General features: G+C 41.3%; 1 protein-coding gene across 4 annotated transcripts in view; it reads right to left on the bottom strand.

Moving 5' to 3' along the window:
• Window positions 1-7587: 7587 nt before the first annotated feature.
• DPY19L3 (dpy-19 like C-mannosyltransferase 3) overlaps window positions 7588-19559 on the bottom strand; it is a 72762-nt gene continuing 60790 nt past the window's right edge. For all 4 annotated transcript variants that reach the window (XM_065925725.1, XM_065925726.1, XM_065925728.1 and 1 more), the window contains exons 17-19: window positions 16239-16371; window positions 13115-13273; window positions 7588-11609 (exon numbers count right to left, since the gene is read on the bottom strand). In XM_065925725.1, the coding sequence (XP_065781797.1) occupies window positions 11448-11609; window positions 13115-13273; window positions 16239-16371 (454 nt within the window). In that variant the 3' untranslated portion in view covers window positions 7588-11447. The remainder of the gene's footprint in view (window positions 11610-13114; window positions 13274-16238; window positions 16372-19559) is intronic.

The raw sequence follows: 19559 nt of genomic DNA, 5'->3' as shown, positions 1-19559 counted from the left end.
CTTCACTCTGTATAATGGGCTCCAGTTTCATCCATCTCATTAGAACTGATTCAAATGAATTCTTTTTAATGGCTGAGTAATATTCCATGGTGTATATGTACCACAGCTTCCTTATCCATTCATCTGCTGATGGGCATCTAGGTTGCTGCCATGTCCTGGCTATTATAAACAGTGCTGCGATGAACATTGAGGTGCACGTCTCTCTCAGATCTGGTTTCCTCAGTGTGTATGCCCAGGAGTGGGATTGCTGGGTCATATGGCAGTTCTATTTTCAGTTTTTTAAGAAATCTCCACACTGTTTTCCATAGTGACTGTACTAGTTTGCATTCCCACCAACAGTGTTCCCTTTTCTCCACACCCTTTTAAGCATAGGAAGTTCTTGGTAATATAATACGGCAGCAACAGAAAGTGAATATAGCATTCATGGATACCTTTTTTGAAATAGAAATTAATGTCACTACTCTGCTCAAAACCCTCCATTATCTTCCTATCACATTGGAGTTAAATTCATCCTCTTTCCTGTGGCATCCATGGTCTGATGGCTGCATGCTTCCACCATTCACGTCCTTCCCTATGTTCTCATTTCTGACCCTTAGTCGACCCAGGCTCCTCCCACCTACTTGCCTCTTTCCTGTCAGTCACATCCTAGCCTAAATGCCATCTCCTCAGACAAGCCTTTCTGAGCACTTAAAACCACTTAAAACTTAAAACCACTTAAAACTAACTGGGCTTCCTAGGTGGCACAGTGGTAAAGTATCTGGTTGCCAGTGCAGAGGACGAGGGTTCGATCCCTGGGTCTGGGAGATCCCCTGGAGGAGGAAATGGCAACCCACTCCAGTATTCTTGCCTGCAAAATCCCATGGACAGAGGAGCCTGGTGGGCTACAGTTCGTGGGGTCACAAAGAGTCGGACACGACTGAGCGACTGGGCACTATAACCCCCTGATTACACTATCACAACGCCTTATTTCCTCTCTAAGCATTTTCTTATATTTTTTCTTATCAATTGTGTGTATCCTCCACTAAAATATAAGTTCAGTGAAACCATGGACCTTGTCTGTCTTGTACACTAATATGTTCCCAGTGCCTATGTGTCTCAATAAATATTGAGTGCATTTAGTCACTGGGACATTAGACTAAGTCTTATCTAAAGGCCTAATGTGCTAATAAATTCCTTTTGGTTTGAGTCAGTTTGAGTTAGGTTTTCTGTAACTATCAATATGAAACTTCCTAACTGGCACATCCTTTCTTTTCCCTTAGAGGAGTTTTTTTTTTTTTTTTTGATGAGAGGATAATTCCTTTAAAATGTTGTGTTGGCATGAAAAGATGCTCAACATCACTCATTATCAGAGAAATGCAAATCAAAACCACAACGAGGTACCATTACACGCCAGTCAGGATAGCTGCTATCCAAAAGTCTACAAGCAATAAATGCTGGAGAGGGTGTGGAGAAAAGGGAACCCTCTTACACTGTTGGTGGGAATGCAAACTAGTACAGTCACTATGGAAAACAGTGTGGAGATGCCTTAAAAAACTGGAAATAGAACTGCCATATGACCCAGCAATCCCACTCCTGGGCATACACACCGAGGAAACCAGATCCGAAAGAGATACGTGCACCCCAATGTTCATCGCAGCACTTTTTATAATTGCCAGGACATGGAAGCAACCTAGATGCCCATCAGCAGACGAATGGGTAAGGAAGCTGTGGTACATATACACCATGGAATATTACTCAGCCATTAAAAAGAATTCATTTGAATCAGTTCTAATGAGATGGATGAAACTGGAGCCCATCATACAGAGTGAAGTAAGCCAGAAAGATAAAGACCAATACAGTATACTAACACATATATATGGAATTTAAAAAGATGGTAATGATAACCCTATATGCAAAACAGAAAAAGAGACACAGATGTACAGAACAGACTTTTAGACTCTGTGGGAGAAGGCGAGGGTGGTATGATCTGAGAGAACAGCACTGAAACAAGTATACTATCAAGGGTGAAACAGATCACCAGTCCAGGTTGGATGCATGAGACAAGTGCTCAGGCCTGGTGCACCGGGAAGACCCAGAGGGATGGGATGGGGAGGGAGGCGGGAGGGGGGATCGGGATGGGGAACACGTGTAAATCCATGGCTGATTCATGTCAATGTATGGCAAAAACCACTACAATATTGTAAAGTAATTAGCCTCCAACTAATAAAAATAAATGAAAAAAAATGTTGTGTTGGTTTCTTCTGTACAGCGTGAATCAGCCAGAAGAATGCATATGTCCCTTCCCTACTGAGCCTCCCTCCCCCTCACCTGCTTCACTCCTCTAGGTCATCACAGAGCACCAGACTGAGTTCCCTGTGTCTATACACAACTTCCCACTAGCTATCTAGTTTACACATGGTTTTATATATATTTCAACATTTCTTCCTCAATTTGTCCCACCCTCCCCTTCCCCACCATGTCCACACATTCGTTCTCTACATCTGTGTCTCTATTCCTGCCCTGCAAATAGCTTCATCAGTACCATTTTTCTAGATTCCATATATGTGTCAATATATGATATTTGTTTTTCTCTTTCTGACTTATTTCACTATGTATATAACATGCTCTAGGTTCATCTACCTCAGTTCAACTGACTCAAATTTGTTCCTTTTTATGGCTGAGTAATATTCCATTGTATATACGTACAACTTCAGCTCTGTATAAAGCATAGCATTTTAACCATTTCACAGGGTATTTCTATTCATGTTTATATCATAGCACCTTCCCTATCCTTAGGTTTCACCCTGTCATAGAGTAGATTCTCATGGAAGGAATCACTGAGCTGAATGATGGTACAGGGAAGGTTGTGTTCATAATGTTCATAACCCAGCAGGCTCTTACAGATAATCAGATTTCCTATTAAACAAGCAAAAAGTACTGCCCACAAAGCCAGAGCAAAATAGCTGTACAGTAGGCCCTCCAATAATGGTTTTGTCCGTTTGTGTCACACCATTAATTATCAATAATCCCCAAATACTTTCCCGGCCAGAGGGAGAATCTAGCGTAAGATCAAGCATTGTTTAAAAAAAAAAAGCATTAAGAGTGAATTCTGAATGAGCACAAGTTATGTAAATAATCTTAATAGCAATGATAAAAGAGATAATTGTTCACAGGTGTCATTTCCTGGGGGAGGGAGAAATCCACCATTTCTTGCAAGAGAAAATGCTAATAGTTACATTAAATTTATGAGCTTTAATTATCACTCTGCTGTTTTAATTACTATGGTAATTCCTGAAGTCATGTCCTTTTACTCCTTTCCCTCTCTTAAGTAGATTCATACACTTTTACTTTATGAATATGTGTATTTTGGCAGGGCTTTGACATTTATCTTCAATAATGATGATGTTGCCTCCCCAAACATGCAAATAATTAGCTTCTCAGTTTTTGTCTATGGCTCTTTTTTCTCTCATACACACACACACACACACACACACTCAGCTAGCAACAGACACAAACATACCTCTCTTTGTGATGTAAATACGTAACTCAGAAAATAGTAAGAAGTTAGTTTCCTTACAAGCTGTATGTCCATGAAGGTTTTTGTTTTGTTTTTTAAAGATTTTTTTTTTTTTTAACAGCAACACAGCAAGAATAGTTCACAAAATTATCAAGGGTTCTTCTGTCTGAGTCACGTAAGTTTGTTCTTCATATTCTTCTTGACATTCTAATTTTGATGGCAATGATGAAGGTGATAATATCCTGTAGCTTCCACCTACTGTACTCACCTTGTACAAATATTAGGCCTATTGCTTTAAATGTTATCTCATTTAATCCATCCAATGACCCTATAGGTAGATTATTAAACCTCTATATACAAAAAAGGAAGCTGAAGCTAAGAGTATATGTAGCTTGTGCAAAGTCATATAGCCCCATTCTCTTCCTTCTCTCTTTGGGGCTTTAGTTATACTTACAGGAAAAGTGAAATGTTTTAACATATATATCTCATGCTCTTTCCTTTTTCACTTTTTTTGTCCTTTATGTTTTAGTCTGAATATTTTCTTCTAACCTATTATCTAGTTGATTAAGTCTCTCTTCAGCTGTATCTACTTTTTTATTTAACCCTTCACTGAATACTTATTATTTTTCAATTCTAGTATTTCCATTTTGTTGTTTTTTACAGTTTTCAGTTCACCTAAATTTTCCATCTTGTCATTTAATTTCTTGAATTTAATAAGCATAGTTTATTTTTGGACGTCTAAATGGGTTTCCCAGGTGGTGCTAGTGGTAAAGAATCCACTTGCTAATGCAGAAGATATAATGAGCTATGGGTGCTGGGAAGACCCCTGGGTTGGGAAGACCCCCTGGAGAAGAGAATGGCAACCCACTCCAGTATTCTTGCCTGGAGAATCCCATGGACAGGAGCACGGTGGGCTACAGTCCATGGGGTTGCAGAGTCAGACACGACTGATGCGATGTGACATAGCGTATGCTTTAAACTCCAGTGTCGGGCTTTCGTGGTGGTCCAGTGGTTAGGAATTCACCTGCCAGTGCAGGGGACAGGGGTTTGGTCTCAGGTCTGGGAAAATCCCACGTGCCCCAGGACAACTAAGCCTGTGTGAGACAACTACTGAAGCCCAAGCACCTAGAACCTGTGCTCCACAACAAGAGAAGCCACTGCAATGAGCAGCCCAGGCACTGCAGTGACCATCCACTGCAACTAGGGAGAAAAGCCTGTGCGCAGCAGCAAAGACCCAGTGCAGCCAAAATAGATAAATGAATGAATGAATGAATGAATGAATAAAAATACAGAGATGGTACTCTGATCTGTTGCTGCCAGATACTCAGTATTGGCCAGACTCTAGTTTTCTTTTTAACCTGTCTGTGGTAGGCAGAATTCTAAGACGGCCCCTAAGATTCCTACCCCACGGTGATCACGCTGTCTATAATCCCTCCCCCAAGTACCGGTGGGCCCTGTAATTATGATGAATGTCACTCCTCTGATTACATCACAGTCTATGGTAATGGTGAAGGAAATTTGTTGATGTAATTCAGGCCCCAAGTCAGTTGATTTTGAGTTAATAAAAAAATGGAGATTATTCTGAGGGGGTAGGAGTGGGTGGGTTGTGGAGTCTGACTTAGTCAAGTAAAAGGCCTTAAAAGAATCTTTGCTGGAGAGAGATGCATTCCTGCTGGTCTTGAACAGGCAAAAAGCCATGCTATGAAATGCTTATGGAGAGGCATGGGCTCCAGGAGCTAATGGGCTCAGTCCTTCAATCACAAGTAACTGAATTCTGCCACCAATTTTACGATAACCCTGCACTCCAGATGAGCAAGCCGCCTGGCTGACACCTTGACTGAAGTCTTGTGAGACCCAGCTCAGCTCTGCTTGGACTCCTGCCCCATGGAAACTTTGGGCTAACATATATTGTTTTAAGCTGCAAAGTTTGTGGTAACTTGTTATGTAGCATTAGAAGACAAATACACTATTTGTGTTGAATTCTAGTGAACTAACTGAAAAAGTTTCCTAGAAGAAATGTGGGAGATTTCCTTACTTTCCTATGGCCCACATTAAATTTGGAGTCATCCTGTCTTTAAAAGTTGGAATTCAGCTGTGTATCCTTGCCCAGGAGTCCTTTACAACCTTTGGACCTCTATCCAGATTCTTCTATGGTTCTTATCTATTCAAGTTTTCATCTTCTTCTTGGGGTTTATTTTGACAATTTCTGTTTTGTTAGGAAATCACCCAATTCTGGTAGGGCTTCAATTTATTTCTTGCTACAAAATTATTTCATGTATTTTTTTTGTCGCTTCTGATGCTGTGATTGTCTTCTTTTGCTCTTTTTTTTAATCAGGTTTACCAGGTGTTTTCACTAGTTTTTAAAAAAATATCCAGCATTTTGGGGGTGGGCAATTTGTTTATTATAGTTTTCCTATATAATTGATTTCAGTTCTTACCTTTTAAATTTTTTATCTTCCTAGTTTCCTGGTTAAATTTGTTAGTTTTTTAATAACATCACTTTGATAAGAAGTTGATTTTTTTAAATTTCATTTTTATTTTTGGCTGTGCTGGGTCTTTGTTGCTTTTGTGTGGACTTTCTCTAACTGTGGCAAGTGGGGGCCATTCTGCATTGCGGTGCTCGGGGTTCTCCTTGTGGTGGCATCTCTTATTGTGGAGCAATTTGGATATAAACCCTGTATATATAATCTCTCCTGTAAATATTTCAGTATATATTCTAAAAGATAAGGATCTAACAAAATAACAATGTCCATATCATACTTAAAATGTCTAATTCTTTAATGTCATCATCATTGTTCAAAAGGGTCTGCTCTAGTAGAGTTGGGGGACAGGACAGAGTCAAATTCAAGCTGCCATCCTCCCAGAGTCCTCCCTGCTGTAAGGGCATGGCTTTCCAATTGACTGTGAATTCAGAGTAAGAAACACGTTTGACATTGCATTCCAGTGCAGATATTGACATGTATAACTGAAACAAACATTTTACAAAACAATACTTACAGTTACCATACTGGCTGTCTGCTCTCTCCCTTCCCCTTTCCTCTCTCTCCCCATCCTCCCTCCGTCCTCTCTCTCTCTCTCTCTCTCTCAACTACTAAATGTTGGCTGCAACCTACTAAGCTGATTTCACATTACACTATAGCTCTGTTATCTGTGCTTCAAAGAGCAATCTATAAAGCAAACATCTAAGTATCAAATTAACTGAAAAGGGGTACCTCCTTGGCAGTCCAATGGTTAAAACTCTGTGATTCTACGGCAGGTGGCATGGGATTGATCCCTGATCAGGGAACTAACATCCCACATGCTTCGTGGTGTGGCCAAATAAAAATAATAACATAGTTAAAAAATTACCTGAAAAGGTTTGGGATGAGTTTCAGATACCTCTTCTGAAAGGAGGGGCAAAGAACTAGCATTTTATCTGCTCTGTGCCTGCTGTCACTGTCAAACCACTACAGGTTCATTCACACCTGAATCTCTCGCTTATCTGTACTGCTCGCAATTCTTATTTTGCTAGACCGTTAAAGCAACCTGTACTCAACTGTAAGTACACCGAAACTGTATATGTATAAAGAGTCAGCACAAAATATCTGAGATCCCACTGCCATTTTCTTCTGTTAGGAAATATACCTGTCTCCCTGACCATTTTTGCTTGGGATTTCAATATCTGCTTTGAACAACAGTCAAGCACATTTGTTATCTATACAGTTAGCAAAAATGTGAACCATTGCCCATTTTCCTGAGTTACTAAAGACTGAGAATTTGATCAAGAAGTAGAAACAATTCCAAAGGTCAAAACAATAGCATTTATCTCTTTATCAGAAGATAAATTTATCAGAAGATAAATTCTGCTGATAGCAGCCTTCTCTTTAGAAACTGTAACTATAACCTTGAGGTTCAAGTGAAGCAAATAAGCAGCTAACAAACCAAATTTTGTGAGAAAATGAAGCCCCTTCGACATTAGCAAGCACAATTAAGACCTTGCCACATCCATCTTTAGTGATGATACTCTATTTAGCACATATTTAATACACTTCAGTAAGCCAGTTCCTAGATTTTTGACCTTCAAAGAACTGAGAGACACTCATTTTGTGTAACTTAAAAGAGCTTTATTCAGTACATAATCTTCATACAGTTCAGTACAACAAATTATAAAAGCTATTTGTAAGATTTTACCCATAGGATATTAAGTACAGAAAATGAATTGCCACAAGAATCTAAGTCACTCTCTTTTTCAAAGCTTCTTCCCGTGAACAAACAAGCACTCTCTTTTATGCCAAAAGGTTGTTGTATATAGAGCATTTGGGAGCATACTGGCCAAGTTATATAATCTGAGAACATTTTGTCTTCCTATTAATTCCAAGGTTTAAGTGAAAATTTAAAAATGGAATATTTCTGTGTTACTTTCGGTAAGTTTTGGCCAAAGATGAGCTAAAATTGTTACAAGGTCCATGTGGAATCAGAATAAACATTTTTAGTTACTTTTAAAGATGCAGGCCAGGTGAAACACTGGTCTGCAGTACCTACATATGCCCTTGCCATCACCAGCCCCAACCCAACACATACAAAGACACACACACTCACATACATACATTATCTAGTTGATCTCAGTGAGGTCAAGAAAGTCACCTTTAAGTGGACAACAAATGACCTAGATAACACCTAATTACGGGCCTGGCTAATATATCTGAAATGAATTCCTACGTCTAAGTCTGTAATAAAGTGACTGGAACCTTTCAACTCTAGTAGACCAGTCACTGTGATCAGCATCAGCAGCTAGTCACTTAATGAAGTCAAGTGGGTCAAAGTGGGGAATCCTAACTTCACATGTGTAGTTTGTACATCCATTTGCTCATCTTTTGATGTAAAGCTGAAACCTTTCCTTTGCATAAGGGTCCAACGACTGTGGTTTTATTCTTGAATAAATCATACCAATAACATCCTCTGGGTACATTTTAATATCTTCTGATCAGTCTAGATTTTTTTTAAAAGGTGAAATGAGGACTAAAATAAACCTGTGACAACAATCTAAGCTCATAAATTTTCTTGAATTTTAAGTTCTCCCAATATTTTATAATTTTCTCAACACAATTAATTTAAAAGCAGTTTTTACTAGTGGCAGCGTTTATCAAATATGACCAAAGCATTCCAGCTAATTTTCACAGAAATAATCCTTTTGTTTTAGATGGAAATGCCCTGGGTTTATGTTGAATCGTGTCTTTGCAAAAGCAAGTAGAGCATGCACGGACAAGCAGAGAACTCCAGGGAGGGCGCTGAGCCTGTGAGAACAGGGCAGCGGGGAGCGTCCCCACTGGTGCTGGGTGGCAGTCAGCTTACATGACGATGGAAACTATCAAGGGATCTGGTGAGTTGTGTATGTAAAGGATAGTTAAGAGCACTTACTGTACTTAGAGTTTCTTTTGAATGCTGACTCTGAAGCAAAATCAAGTGGTATTTCTATGCATAAAACACAACCATAATTTGAGGTCATTATCAAATATTAGCAGAGCCACTGAGATCCTTGCGGAAGGGACCTTGGGCTACAGGTCACTTGCTTTGGCTCGGCAGAGAGCCAGGAGTCAGCCGCTTTTCTTCTCTTTCCTCATGTGTACTCCAAGGAGAAGGTCATAAAAGAGAAAACTGAGGCGCACTAAAAATATTTAACATGATTCACTGAGAGATTTGGTCATCAGGAAATAAAAATGTCAACTATACATGGTCACAGTGTTTTGGAAAGAGTGTATGTATGGATTCTGTCTTGCAAGATTTTTTGGCACTTTATATTTTTCACTAAAGACTGAACACGAAGTGTTTTGGCAACAGATGGCACCTAGACCATGAAAAAAAGATTACTATGTGCCATCAATGCAGTGATGATAAGCATAAAAATTTAAGTACACGTTTCTAGTATATTGAAGCTCTAAATACCCAAATGCGTAGATTATAATAATACATATAGAAATATTTAAAATAAATCAAAATATTTCTGAGAAGGTAATAGGGGGGTTTAAAAACGTAACTAGATAGTCTAACATACTGTACCTTACATGTGCTTGGTTTCAATTGGAGTAAGGCACTCACTGAAGAATGGACTGACCCATGCTGTCAGCTACAACGGCATGCGTCATTACAGAATTAAAGTTTTAGTACTGATTAAAATGTTTTATTATTGTATTATCCTAAACTGCAGTGGTCTCCAACCCTATTAAGGGCTACAAGATATAATTCAGGAGTTTCAGTTGCATAATTTAATAACCCAGCTACTGTCAATTTTTTATTTAAATAAGTTGTGATAAAAGCCAAGTGTCCTTGAATCCAACATGACAGTGTAAAATTTCTTTCTGAATATTGCTTAATAAGTAGTAGCTGAATATAAAATCACTTGGACATATGATATATCCATCTTCATGCCGACAGTGATTTACTTTAATACAACTGTGAGGAGAAACATTTTAATCATTTCCAACTGGCATGAGAGATGAAAGTTAATTTCATTAGCCATCTTGATTTAGTTGAAAACACAATATGCTTTTATCAGCAACTTTTACATGTCCCTATCATTAGAAATTAATTATAAAAGAAATTATCAAAAGACTTTTGAGCAGGTACAAGGTACACATAATCCTCTTCATTGTTGTTTACAAGTAAGCATGACTTAGAGGCACTTGGTTACCTTTGAGTAAGAAAAAGAACAACCTGTCAAGGGCCCTCGCAGTAAGATTGGAGACCACAAATCAAACCTAGTATGAAAATGCTTTCTGCCAAAAATATCATAGTTGTAAGTCAGTTAAGATACAACATTTAAAAAATAGTAAGACTTTGCAAGGTTCTAGGCTGTAAAAAATACAAAGGCTAAAAACAAAGAGTTTACAAAATCTTGCAAACCCAGTAAATTTGAATGAGTAAGAAATAAAGAAAAATTCTCTTACTTACAGGATAGGTTAAATAGTATCAACAGGTTGTAAAATAATGACACTAAACAGTAACAAATTTGACTCAGCTACATAACATTGCTGCTGCTTTAAGGACTTACAATATGGAATTTGTAACCCTTTTCTGTGTCCAGCATTAAGACATGCATGCACATGCTCCTGTACACACACACACACAGAGACACATACTGCTGAAGTGCTGCCCATTACATTTCAGACAGAGCACAACAAAAAATTTAGATATATACGAAGACCTAACATGATCTTTCTTTAAATAGTAAAAGCATGACAAATGGAAAACATTATAAAATTTTTAGGTGAAACAGGACAATAAAGAGCTTTTTAAAAAGTCACCAGTTGGTCTTCACTGGTGAAATGATATTAAAGAACTTAATTATGCATTTCCTCAATTCGATTCAACTATAGTTGTTGTAAGTCAATTAAAAATTAGAAGTATTTCAAATCCTGGACAGGCTCTGGATTTACAACAGGATATGCAACTGTTCTGGGCTCCCTATGTGGCGCTAGTGGTAAGGAACCCACCTGCCGATGCAGGAGACATAAGAGATGTGGGTTTAATCACTGGGTTGGGAAGATCCCCTGGAGGAGGGCATGGCAACCCACTTCAGTATTCTTGCCTGGAGAATCCCATGGACAGAGGAGCCTGGCGGGCTACAGTCCATGTGGTCGCAAAGAGTCAGACACAACTGAAGTGACTTAGCATGCACACACGCATGCAACTGTTCAAGCTACCTACAGAAGACTTACTTTCTCCCCAACAACAAACTTCTAGATCACTTTTAGAAAGTGGAAGCATTTAGGCTAAAGAACATTCATGAAACAGGACAAAGACTGAAGCTTGTATAAGATACTTTCAAAGATGGTAATGCTTGTGTAAACATTTGTAGACTTAATCATATCACAGCTTTAAGGTTCAGGCTACCTAATTACATATGAAACATCATCTGAGTTTCATTATGATGGAGTTTCACATATCAAAAATAGAGACTGAACAGAAAGCTCTGTTACTTGTTTGTGGCTAGCTTGTAAACGTGGAATGTTTTGTTCTGGAACACTCTAGTGAAGTATGCTGTGTAGGTGGGCAGGTTTTTTTTAATCTCTTCACAGAAGCGAGGGTGGCCTGCAAGTTTCAAATCTGGATCGTTCTCTCCTGGGCCGTCCATCATCTATAGCCAAAACAAACCAAATACAATTTGGAAAAAAAAAATCATATTTACAAGACAAACATAAGTAGGAATAGGGACGACTTTCTTTAAGAATGATATGCTACTGAACTTAAGCTGAATGACGTCAATGTGACCTACTGCTTAGAGATCATCTGGTTCACCCTGGAAGTGTGACCCAGGACTGAAGAGGAGAGTTATGTGTCAAATAGTGTTCGCCTTTAATGGTAAAGCTAGAACTAGAACTTGGATCTCCTTGTCCTGACGAACACACTACACTGTTCCTCTCAGAAAAATCAAATACAAGAGAAGAATTTCTATGACCAGAGAAAGCTTTTCAACTCATTAGATGGCTTAGTTAGAAAAAGTTATAAAAGTTACCCACGAAGCAAAATTTAAATGCAGGTATTTGGTCTGTACCTTCTCTGAATTCAAGATAGTTACAGACAGTTATTTTCCTTGGGCAAAAATCAAATATTCTTTTTTCTTCCCTCAGCTTTATTGAAGCATAACTGACAAATAAAATTATATACATTTCAGGCATATAATTGATGATTTGTTATACATAAACATGGTGAAATTATGACCACAATCAAGTGGATCAGTACACCTGTGTTGGTCACAGGATATAAGCTTGCCTTTATAAGATGAGGAGGTTCTGGTGACCTAAATGTACAGCATGGTGACTAGTGTTAAAACTGTATTCTACACTTGAAATTTGCTAAGAAAGTAGATTGTTAAGTGTTCACAATCTCAAATTCTGTAGTTAAGTTTTTTCTTTTCAGATTTAGGCTAGATTTATCATTCCCCCCACCCACCCATTTTAGAAATATCTATCAGCTTTTAATACAGCACCAATAATTACAGCAAACACCACTTCTGAAGGGCGAAAATCTTCTGTTTGGTCTATCTTAGATCTGGCATAGCTCCAGAAATATTTCCCCTCAGAAGGGAGAAAAGTGTGTAAACTGGAGTGTAAGCTTCGCTGTAGAAAGCCATCTCCGTGGAAGTGTGTCAGAGGACGAAAAGGGACACCCAACGGGAGAGCAGGGAGAGAAGTGAGATTCTATCACGGGCGGCGGGGAGGGTGCAGGGGTGGCAGCCGTGTGGGGATGGGGCACCGCAGTCATTTTGAATGAGCCAAAATGATGGTTTGGAGCAGCGGTTTTAAAAGGTTGAGGTTTTCTTTTTTCACTTCTGAAGCAAAATCATAAAAAAAAAGAAAAAATTCTATGCAGAGCATGACACAGACCAGCTGAAGACAAAGTTGCTCTATTTGGTGTGAAGCTGGGGACTAGAGCCCCGCTCCCATATCGTCCGCTGCCCAGCTCCCATGGCAAGTATCTAACATGCCAAGGTAGGAATTCTGCAGGACACAGCAGACAGACACTTGATCTATCATGTAATTCTGCAGACACTCAGTCTAACGGCTGCTACGTTCCTCAGGACTCACCCTGGACCCTCTCCTCCCCAGGAGATGCCCCGTGTGCGCTGGCTGGCATGCTTACGTGTCCGTTGGCGACATCCAGCAGGTCCCGCAGCCGGCAGCCCCGGCGGTGCCTGCGCTCGTAGCAGATGCTGTCTTCCAGGATCACGTAGTCAGTGCCAAAGGACCTCAGCAGAGCATGTACTTCCTCTGGGGCCCTCTTTGCATATATCTGATAAACCTTCAAAAGAAGATAAAAAATGGAATAGGGCAAAGTACCACTTAATCGCTGGGGAAGTTAGTCAAGGACTATCTACCGAGGTAACTTCCCCCAGGGGCGAGTCTAATCGCAGCCACCCAGCTCCCTCACCTCTTCCCGTGCAGGTCATCTCATTCACCTACTGTCCTGGGGTGTGTGGGACATTTCAAAGAAAGAATATTGCTGGCAAGGGGGAGAGTGAGTCATGCTGAATAGATCTGGATTTAGACACCAAAGAGGTCTGGATTGAGAATGTATTACCTTGAGTTGAATATAATCATTAGTAGATGCTGATTCTAAGAATGCTTCACCAAGGTAAAGAATGAGGTGAAGTGAAAGTTGCTCAGTCCTGTCTGACTCTTTGCGACCCCGTGGACTATAGCCTGCCAGGTTCCTCTGTCTATGGAATTCTCCAGGCAAGAATACTGGAGTGGGTTGCCATTCCCTTCTCCAAGGTAAATAATGCGATTTAGTAAATAAGACACAACATCTCCCTTTGAAAAGGGGGCTTTCAGACTAAGAGGAGTGGAGGGGACTTTGGCAGCACAGACACGTGTAAGGAGCCCCAGCTTCTGATGATGGCAGTTGGAGAGCAGGACCCTCACGGGGTCCCTGGGCCCGGGGAAGGGGCAGCACCCATCTTCTACTGCTGCCCTGCTGCACTCAGCCTGACTGGCAAACCCTACACACACTCTCTCTCTCTCTCCGGGAGGGAGAGCAACGTGCAGTGCTCAGGGGCACTTCAATAGGAGGTGTCCTCCCAGTCCCCACCAGCTTCACACACCTGAAGTCCTGTCTCCTAGGACTTGGCAGGGTGGGCCGGGGGAGGCTGGGTGGGGTGTACATGGGAGGGGGTGGCAATGAAGAGGGGTGCTGCTTCCTGTGCCGTCCACTGATTTCTCATTTGTCTCTGACTTAAGAGACTGGGTTCTGACAACTTCGGTCAGTGTGTCTGGACGGACGCTGAAATGGTCGAGGGTGTCTGTCTGTACTGCTAACACCGTGAGGTTAATCCTACCTACACCGCACAGCCTCAGAGTGAGGCATTTCAGGGATTTGAAGGTCATGACTGAAGAGTGGCACTGGGACCTTCAGGACATCAATTTTTAGGGCATAAAACGGCGCCGAGGCAGGGACTGGATCTTGGAGAGGATGAAATACAGCACTCCCGTCTCCCGACTCAACGCGGTGGCCACCTCCTGGCTGAACTTCGGAGTCTGGTGAGCCAGGTACCTCCCCATCTTCCTCGAGCTAACTTGGGGCTATCTGGAACATTTGGGCCCGTTGGAAAATTCCCATTTTAGCTGGAATCAGACAGTTCTTTTTAAAATGGAGGAGTTAGTAAAAATCATTTGCTTTTAGGTTAGTTATTAATAAATCTCATCCCCCCAAAAAGACTTTTCAACAGACTTTCAGCCACCAAGATTAACAAGTGACTGACAAGAAACACTAAAAAGTCTGGAACGCCTGCTGGTAAGGACTAAGATAGGTACCCTTCTGTAGCACTGACTAGAATGTAAAGTTGGTGTAATTTATACAGACTTAGTAATTCTATCTCAATACAAATGCCCATACCCTGTGACCCAGCAACTTCACTTCTGAGAATCTGACGTACACTTTGTACCTGTGCAGAGTGAGCCCTATACAAGTATGCTATTTGAAACACTGTTCATGGAATTGCAGAAGACAGGCAAACAACCTAAATGGTTAAATAAAATTTGCTATTTCCACGTAATGAAATATTAGGCAGCTTTAAAAATTATAAGGAAGCTGTTGATAAACCAATATGGAACAATCTCCAAAATACATTATGTGCCCAAAAAAGGAAGATGTAGTAGGTTAGTTCTTTTGTTTAAAAAAAAAAAAAGGAGGGAAAAGAATATGAATTTACGTGTGTATATAGATACACACACATCTGTACATACATAAAATTCCTGGTAAGGTTATTTGCCTCCTGGGAGAGGAACCGCTAGTTGGAAGACAGGGTTGGGATGGAGACTTTTCACTATGTTCTCTTTTGCCCCCCTACACACACACACGCAAGCACGCACACACACACAGACACACACACACACACACACACTCACAGACACACACACACACACACACACACACACACAGACACAGAGACACACACACACATGAAATGGCCCATGAACGCCACACACACACACACAGACACACACACACAGACACACACACAATGGCGCACACACACACACACAGACACACACACACAGACACACACACACACACAGACACACACACACAGACACACACACACACACAGACACACACACACAGAGACATACACGCACAGACACAGACACACACACACACACGCACACACACACACAGACACACACACACAGAGACACACACGCGCACACACACACACACAGACACACACACACAGACACACACACACAGAGACATACACGCACAGACACAGACACACACACACACACGCACACACACACACAGACACACACACACAGAGACACACACGCGCACACACACACACACAGACACACAGAGACAGACAGACAGACAGACACACACACACCCCTACACACACACACACACACACACACACACACACACACACACGAAATGGCCCATGAACACCATGACCAGCGCGGCTCTCCCGCTTTCCCTCCTCGCTCCAGTTCCAACCTCCGAGGGCTCCGTCCTCAAACACTCTGTCCTGAGCATCTCAAGGTGCCCTTCTCCTCGGGTACTCTTCTAACCCGAGAGGAACATGCGGCCTAAACGGCACGCCTTTAATGGATGGGCTCAAGGTCTAGGCTCCAGAGACGTGAGTCCTGCCAGGCGCTCCAGCTGTGCCTTCCCCTCAGGACCCACAGGACAAGCAGCCGGGGCCCCGGCTTCACCAAACACAAGCCAGCGCTCGGCTGCCCCGCGAGGAGCCGGGCGGGGCCCTCACCGCTTTGGTCCGCTCTCTGAGGCTGTTGTCTTCGTAGTGCGGGTGGTTGGTGAGGGTCCGGCCCGTGCACAGCTTGACGCCCGCCAGCAGCTGCATGCTTCCAGCAAACACAGCCTTCCCTGGAGTGTTAGTGCTAAAAGATGTTAAGAGTCGGAATTAACCTCACTGCTATGACCTCCACGAAGACCGTGCCCACACACTCAGGATGACCCGGCTGTGTTAAGAAAGGCTACGTATGAGTCGGGAAAAACAAGAGACTGCTGTGATTCTGATCTGCGCTCAAGCTGTTCTATGAAATTTTTCCAATCTGATTTTGATAATGACTGGGAAGTTTCTGACTTACTGTTTTGATGGGTTTCCTCTTACAATGAATTGTCTTAGGATGTGGCTAAACCTCCTGAGTCTTCTAGGCTCAAGCCCACAACCCTCTCCTGCTCCTGTTCCAAAGGGACAGCTTCTAACAAGAGGCCTTAGAAGACTGCCAATGCCTTTTGTATTAAACTTAATTAAATGGGCTGCCTAGAGTAAAACAAATTATAACGCTAGAAACTGCAGCTGGCCACGAGTCGATTCCAAGGGTTTTTGGTTAAAACAAGGAAAAAGGATCATAGTTACTACTATAAATTACTTCTCAGAAAAAAATAATTGGTTAAAACAAAAGAACACAGGAAAAAGATTCTGAACTGGCAGATATCTTATTACTCGGTATGAAGCTATACAACATTTTTGATGCAGGCAGATGTATTTTATGTATTCCTCCCCTTTGGTCCTGATTATGAAAGACTGCATGCATCTTAAGGAGTACAGGACATTCCGATACTCAATTACGGCCTCATTTTCCAGTTATCACCAAGCTGTGATTCTCCGCCTCCCCATAGGGTGTCGGGACAACTGACGGAGGGCCAAGGGAAGACTTCCTGATGACTGGGATGCTGTGAAAGCATGCTTTCCTTTTCCCCCTGGAAAAAAACAATCTTAGTCGCTGATTCAATTCCCTTCCATTTTTTAAAACCTGGGAGCTATCTTCAAATCAATGTGGTATCATTTTATTGTGAAGAACGTAACAGCTATTCTATGGACTTTCCTTAATGCAGAATTTCCGGTAAAGGTTCACTTGAGTAGTGCAAGATACACTCACCCTTCTTGTGTTAAAAACAAGGAGTTGATGGCTGCTAAGGTGAGGTAAAATGGATGTAGTCTTTTTGAGATGGAGTCTAACTGAAATCATTAAAACTCAACATACGGTGCAGAAAAAGCCGGAGCATACCATTCTCAATGTTTTGGACATCAGGGCATGAAACTTGCTCTAATGTTCATTCTAAGAGAAGCCTCATCATATTCATATATTCCATGAGGATGTTCTACTTATTACATTTTTATGCTAAGACTACAGCATGAATGCCACCCAACAAAGGCCTTAGGATGTCTACAAGCAAGGCATTCTACAGCTCAAGCTGGAACACTGACAAATAATATACTTTACAAAAATGCAGTATTTTCTAACAATGACACTTTCGTTTACTTGTATTCCAATAACCTTTCTTAAAGTGATAGAATTACAGTGAGCACCCAGGGAATGACACAGTCTGTACCCTCCCTTATTCCCGTTGGATGCCAGAATGGATTACAAGAGAAAAACTTTTACATGAACCTGGCTGTGCTTCACAGGATATCATCATTCTGACAACCAGATCCAGGAACACAGGCATAAATACATGTCTGCTCTGTCCCCCTGAACCAGCAATTTAAGAAATTCTTGACATGTGTCCCACATGATCAGGGAAATAGGAGGGTTTAAATGAAAAAGGGTAAAGGTGCATAGAGTTCCTTAGTGAAAGATTATCTAAAAATTCAGCTTAATTCAATGAATATTTACTAAATGCTCAGTCTGTGCTATATATACTGTGCTGTTCTCATTTATAGTGTATCATAATTGCTAAAGAGAATAGATATGAACAAATAAGATGAAAGAACATGTCATCATTTTTCCAAATCTGTCTTCTTTCCTTCTATATACTCTTAACTGGCACAAACCATCCTACTGCAAGAAATTATACAACCAATGCCACAAAAACGCCATCTTTGGGTCCTCTGAACCAAAGAGATTTAGAATGCAAGGGGAAGATGCGTCTGGTCTCCGTGTTTGGCAAAGCACGAGGTCGAGGTGAGAACTAACAGAGACAGAGCCATTCTGGTCTGTATAGTCTTACTAAAACACAGCAGCTGAGCTGACAGTATCCACTCAAATCTTTAGGCTGTCTTGAGTATCATCATTTTGAATATGCAACAGGATTCAACATCAGAGGGATGCACAGAGCTGTTTGTAATGCTGGCCAAGATAGCTGACTGGCCTGTTATCTATTCATGGCTAACGAACAAGGCTTCTTTCCCCTTCCTGGGCTACCATCATAATACTTTGATGAGTTATACAGTTCACAAAGGTTTAAAATGTCAAAAATCCTAATCTGCTTGCTGGGGAGTTACAAGGTTCTACCTGCTTCAGCCAAAAGTTATTACTGAGAACCTAGTATGTGCTGGGCTGGTATGATACCCTGTCTTCAAGAAGCTTGCTGGTTGACAGCTCAGCCCCCACCACAGGCAAACACTTCAGAACAGCCCATGACTAGTCCGCCGCATATTGACGCCTGTCTTTTGTGGGCCTGCAGCTGTGCTGGAAGTGGATCGCTGCGGGATCGCGGCAAACACGCCTCTCCCCTCTGAGAGCACCTGCTGTCCCTGCCGCCCCGCTGGCCACGGTCCCCACGGCGACAGCAGCCTCACCAGGAAGCGGGTCATGTCACACGACCGCTTAGAGGAGCTGAGGAAGAGTGGGATGGAGCTCATTTGATTGTGACAAGATTTTAATGTTTGGCCTCATTAGTAAAAGAGTCAGAAAGTTTAAAAGAAATGTAATCCGTCTCAACTGCAGGTGCTACAACCCTCTGGAGTCTTACGAGTTTTTCACTAAAGGTTCTTGGTTTCATTTTCAGCAAAATACAAGTACCCTAATGCCTATGAAATAGATTTAGATATAATAATTTCTTTGAAAACGACTGACTTCCAAGCATACTAAAGATACTGTGTATTCACGGGATTGTTTGACTTGGTTTTATGCGCTAGCCCTGTGGTAAATCTGGGACATTTAACTGCTCCCTTAAATATTTAATTTTACCCATAAAGCAAATGCAAAAGTAAAACAAGCAAAGTGAAACAAAATGGAAAAAAAAATCACACGTTTTTCTAAACTTTAAAAACCTAGGTTCGCAGTATTTTATGTTTCCTGTGGTAAGCTCGGTGGGCAAAAGGAGCTGGGGTTCTTTG

The sequence above is a fragment of the Muntiacus reevesi genome, chromosome 2 (assembly GCF_963930625.1).
Source record: "Muntiacus reevesi chromosome 2, mMunRee1.1, whole genome shotgun sequence".
In the NCBI taxonomy this organism is placed as follows: domain Eukaryota; kingdom Metazoa; phylum Chordata; class Mammalia; order Artiodactyla; family Cervidae; genus Muntiacus; species Muntiacus reevesi.
Note: the sequence above shows the minus strand (reverse complement) of the source record. Positions and strands in the feature narration are given on the sequence as shown.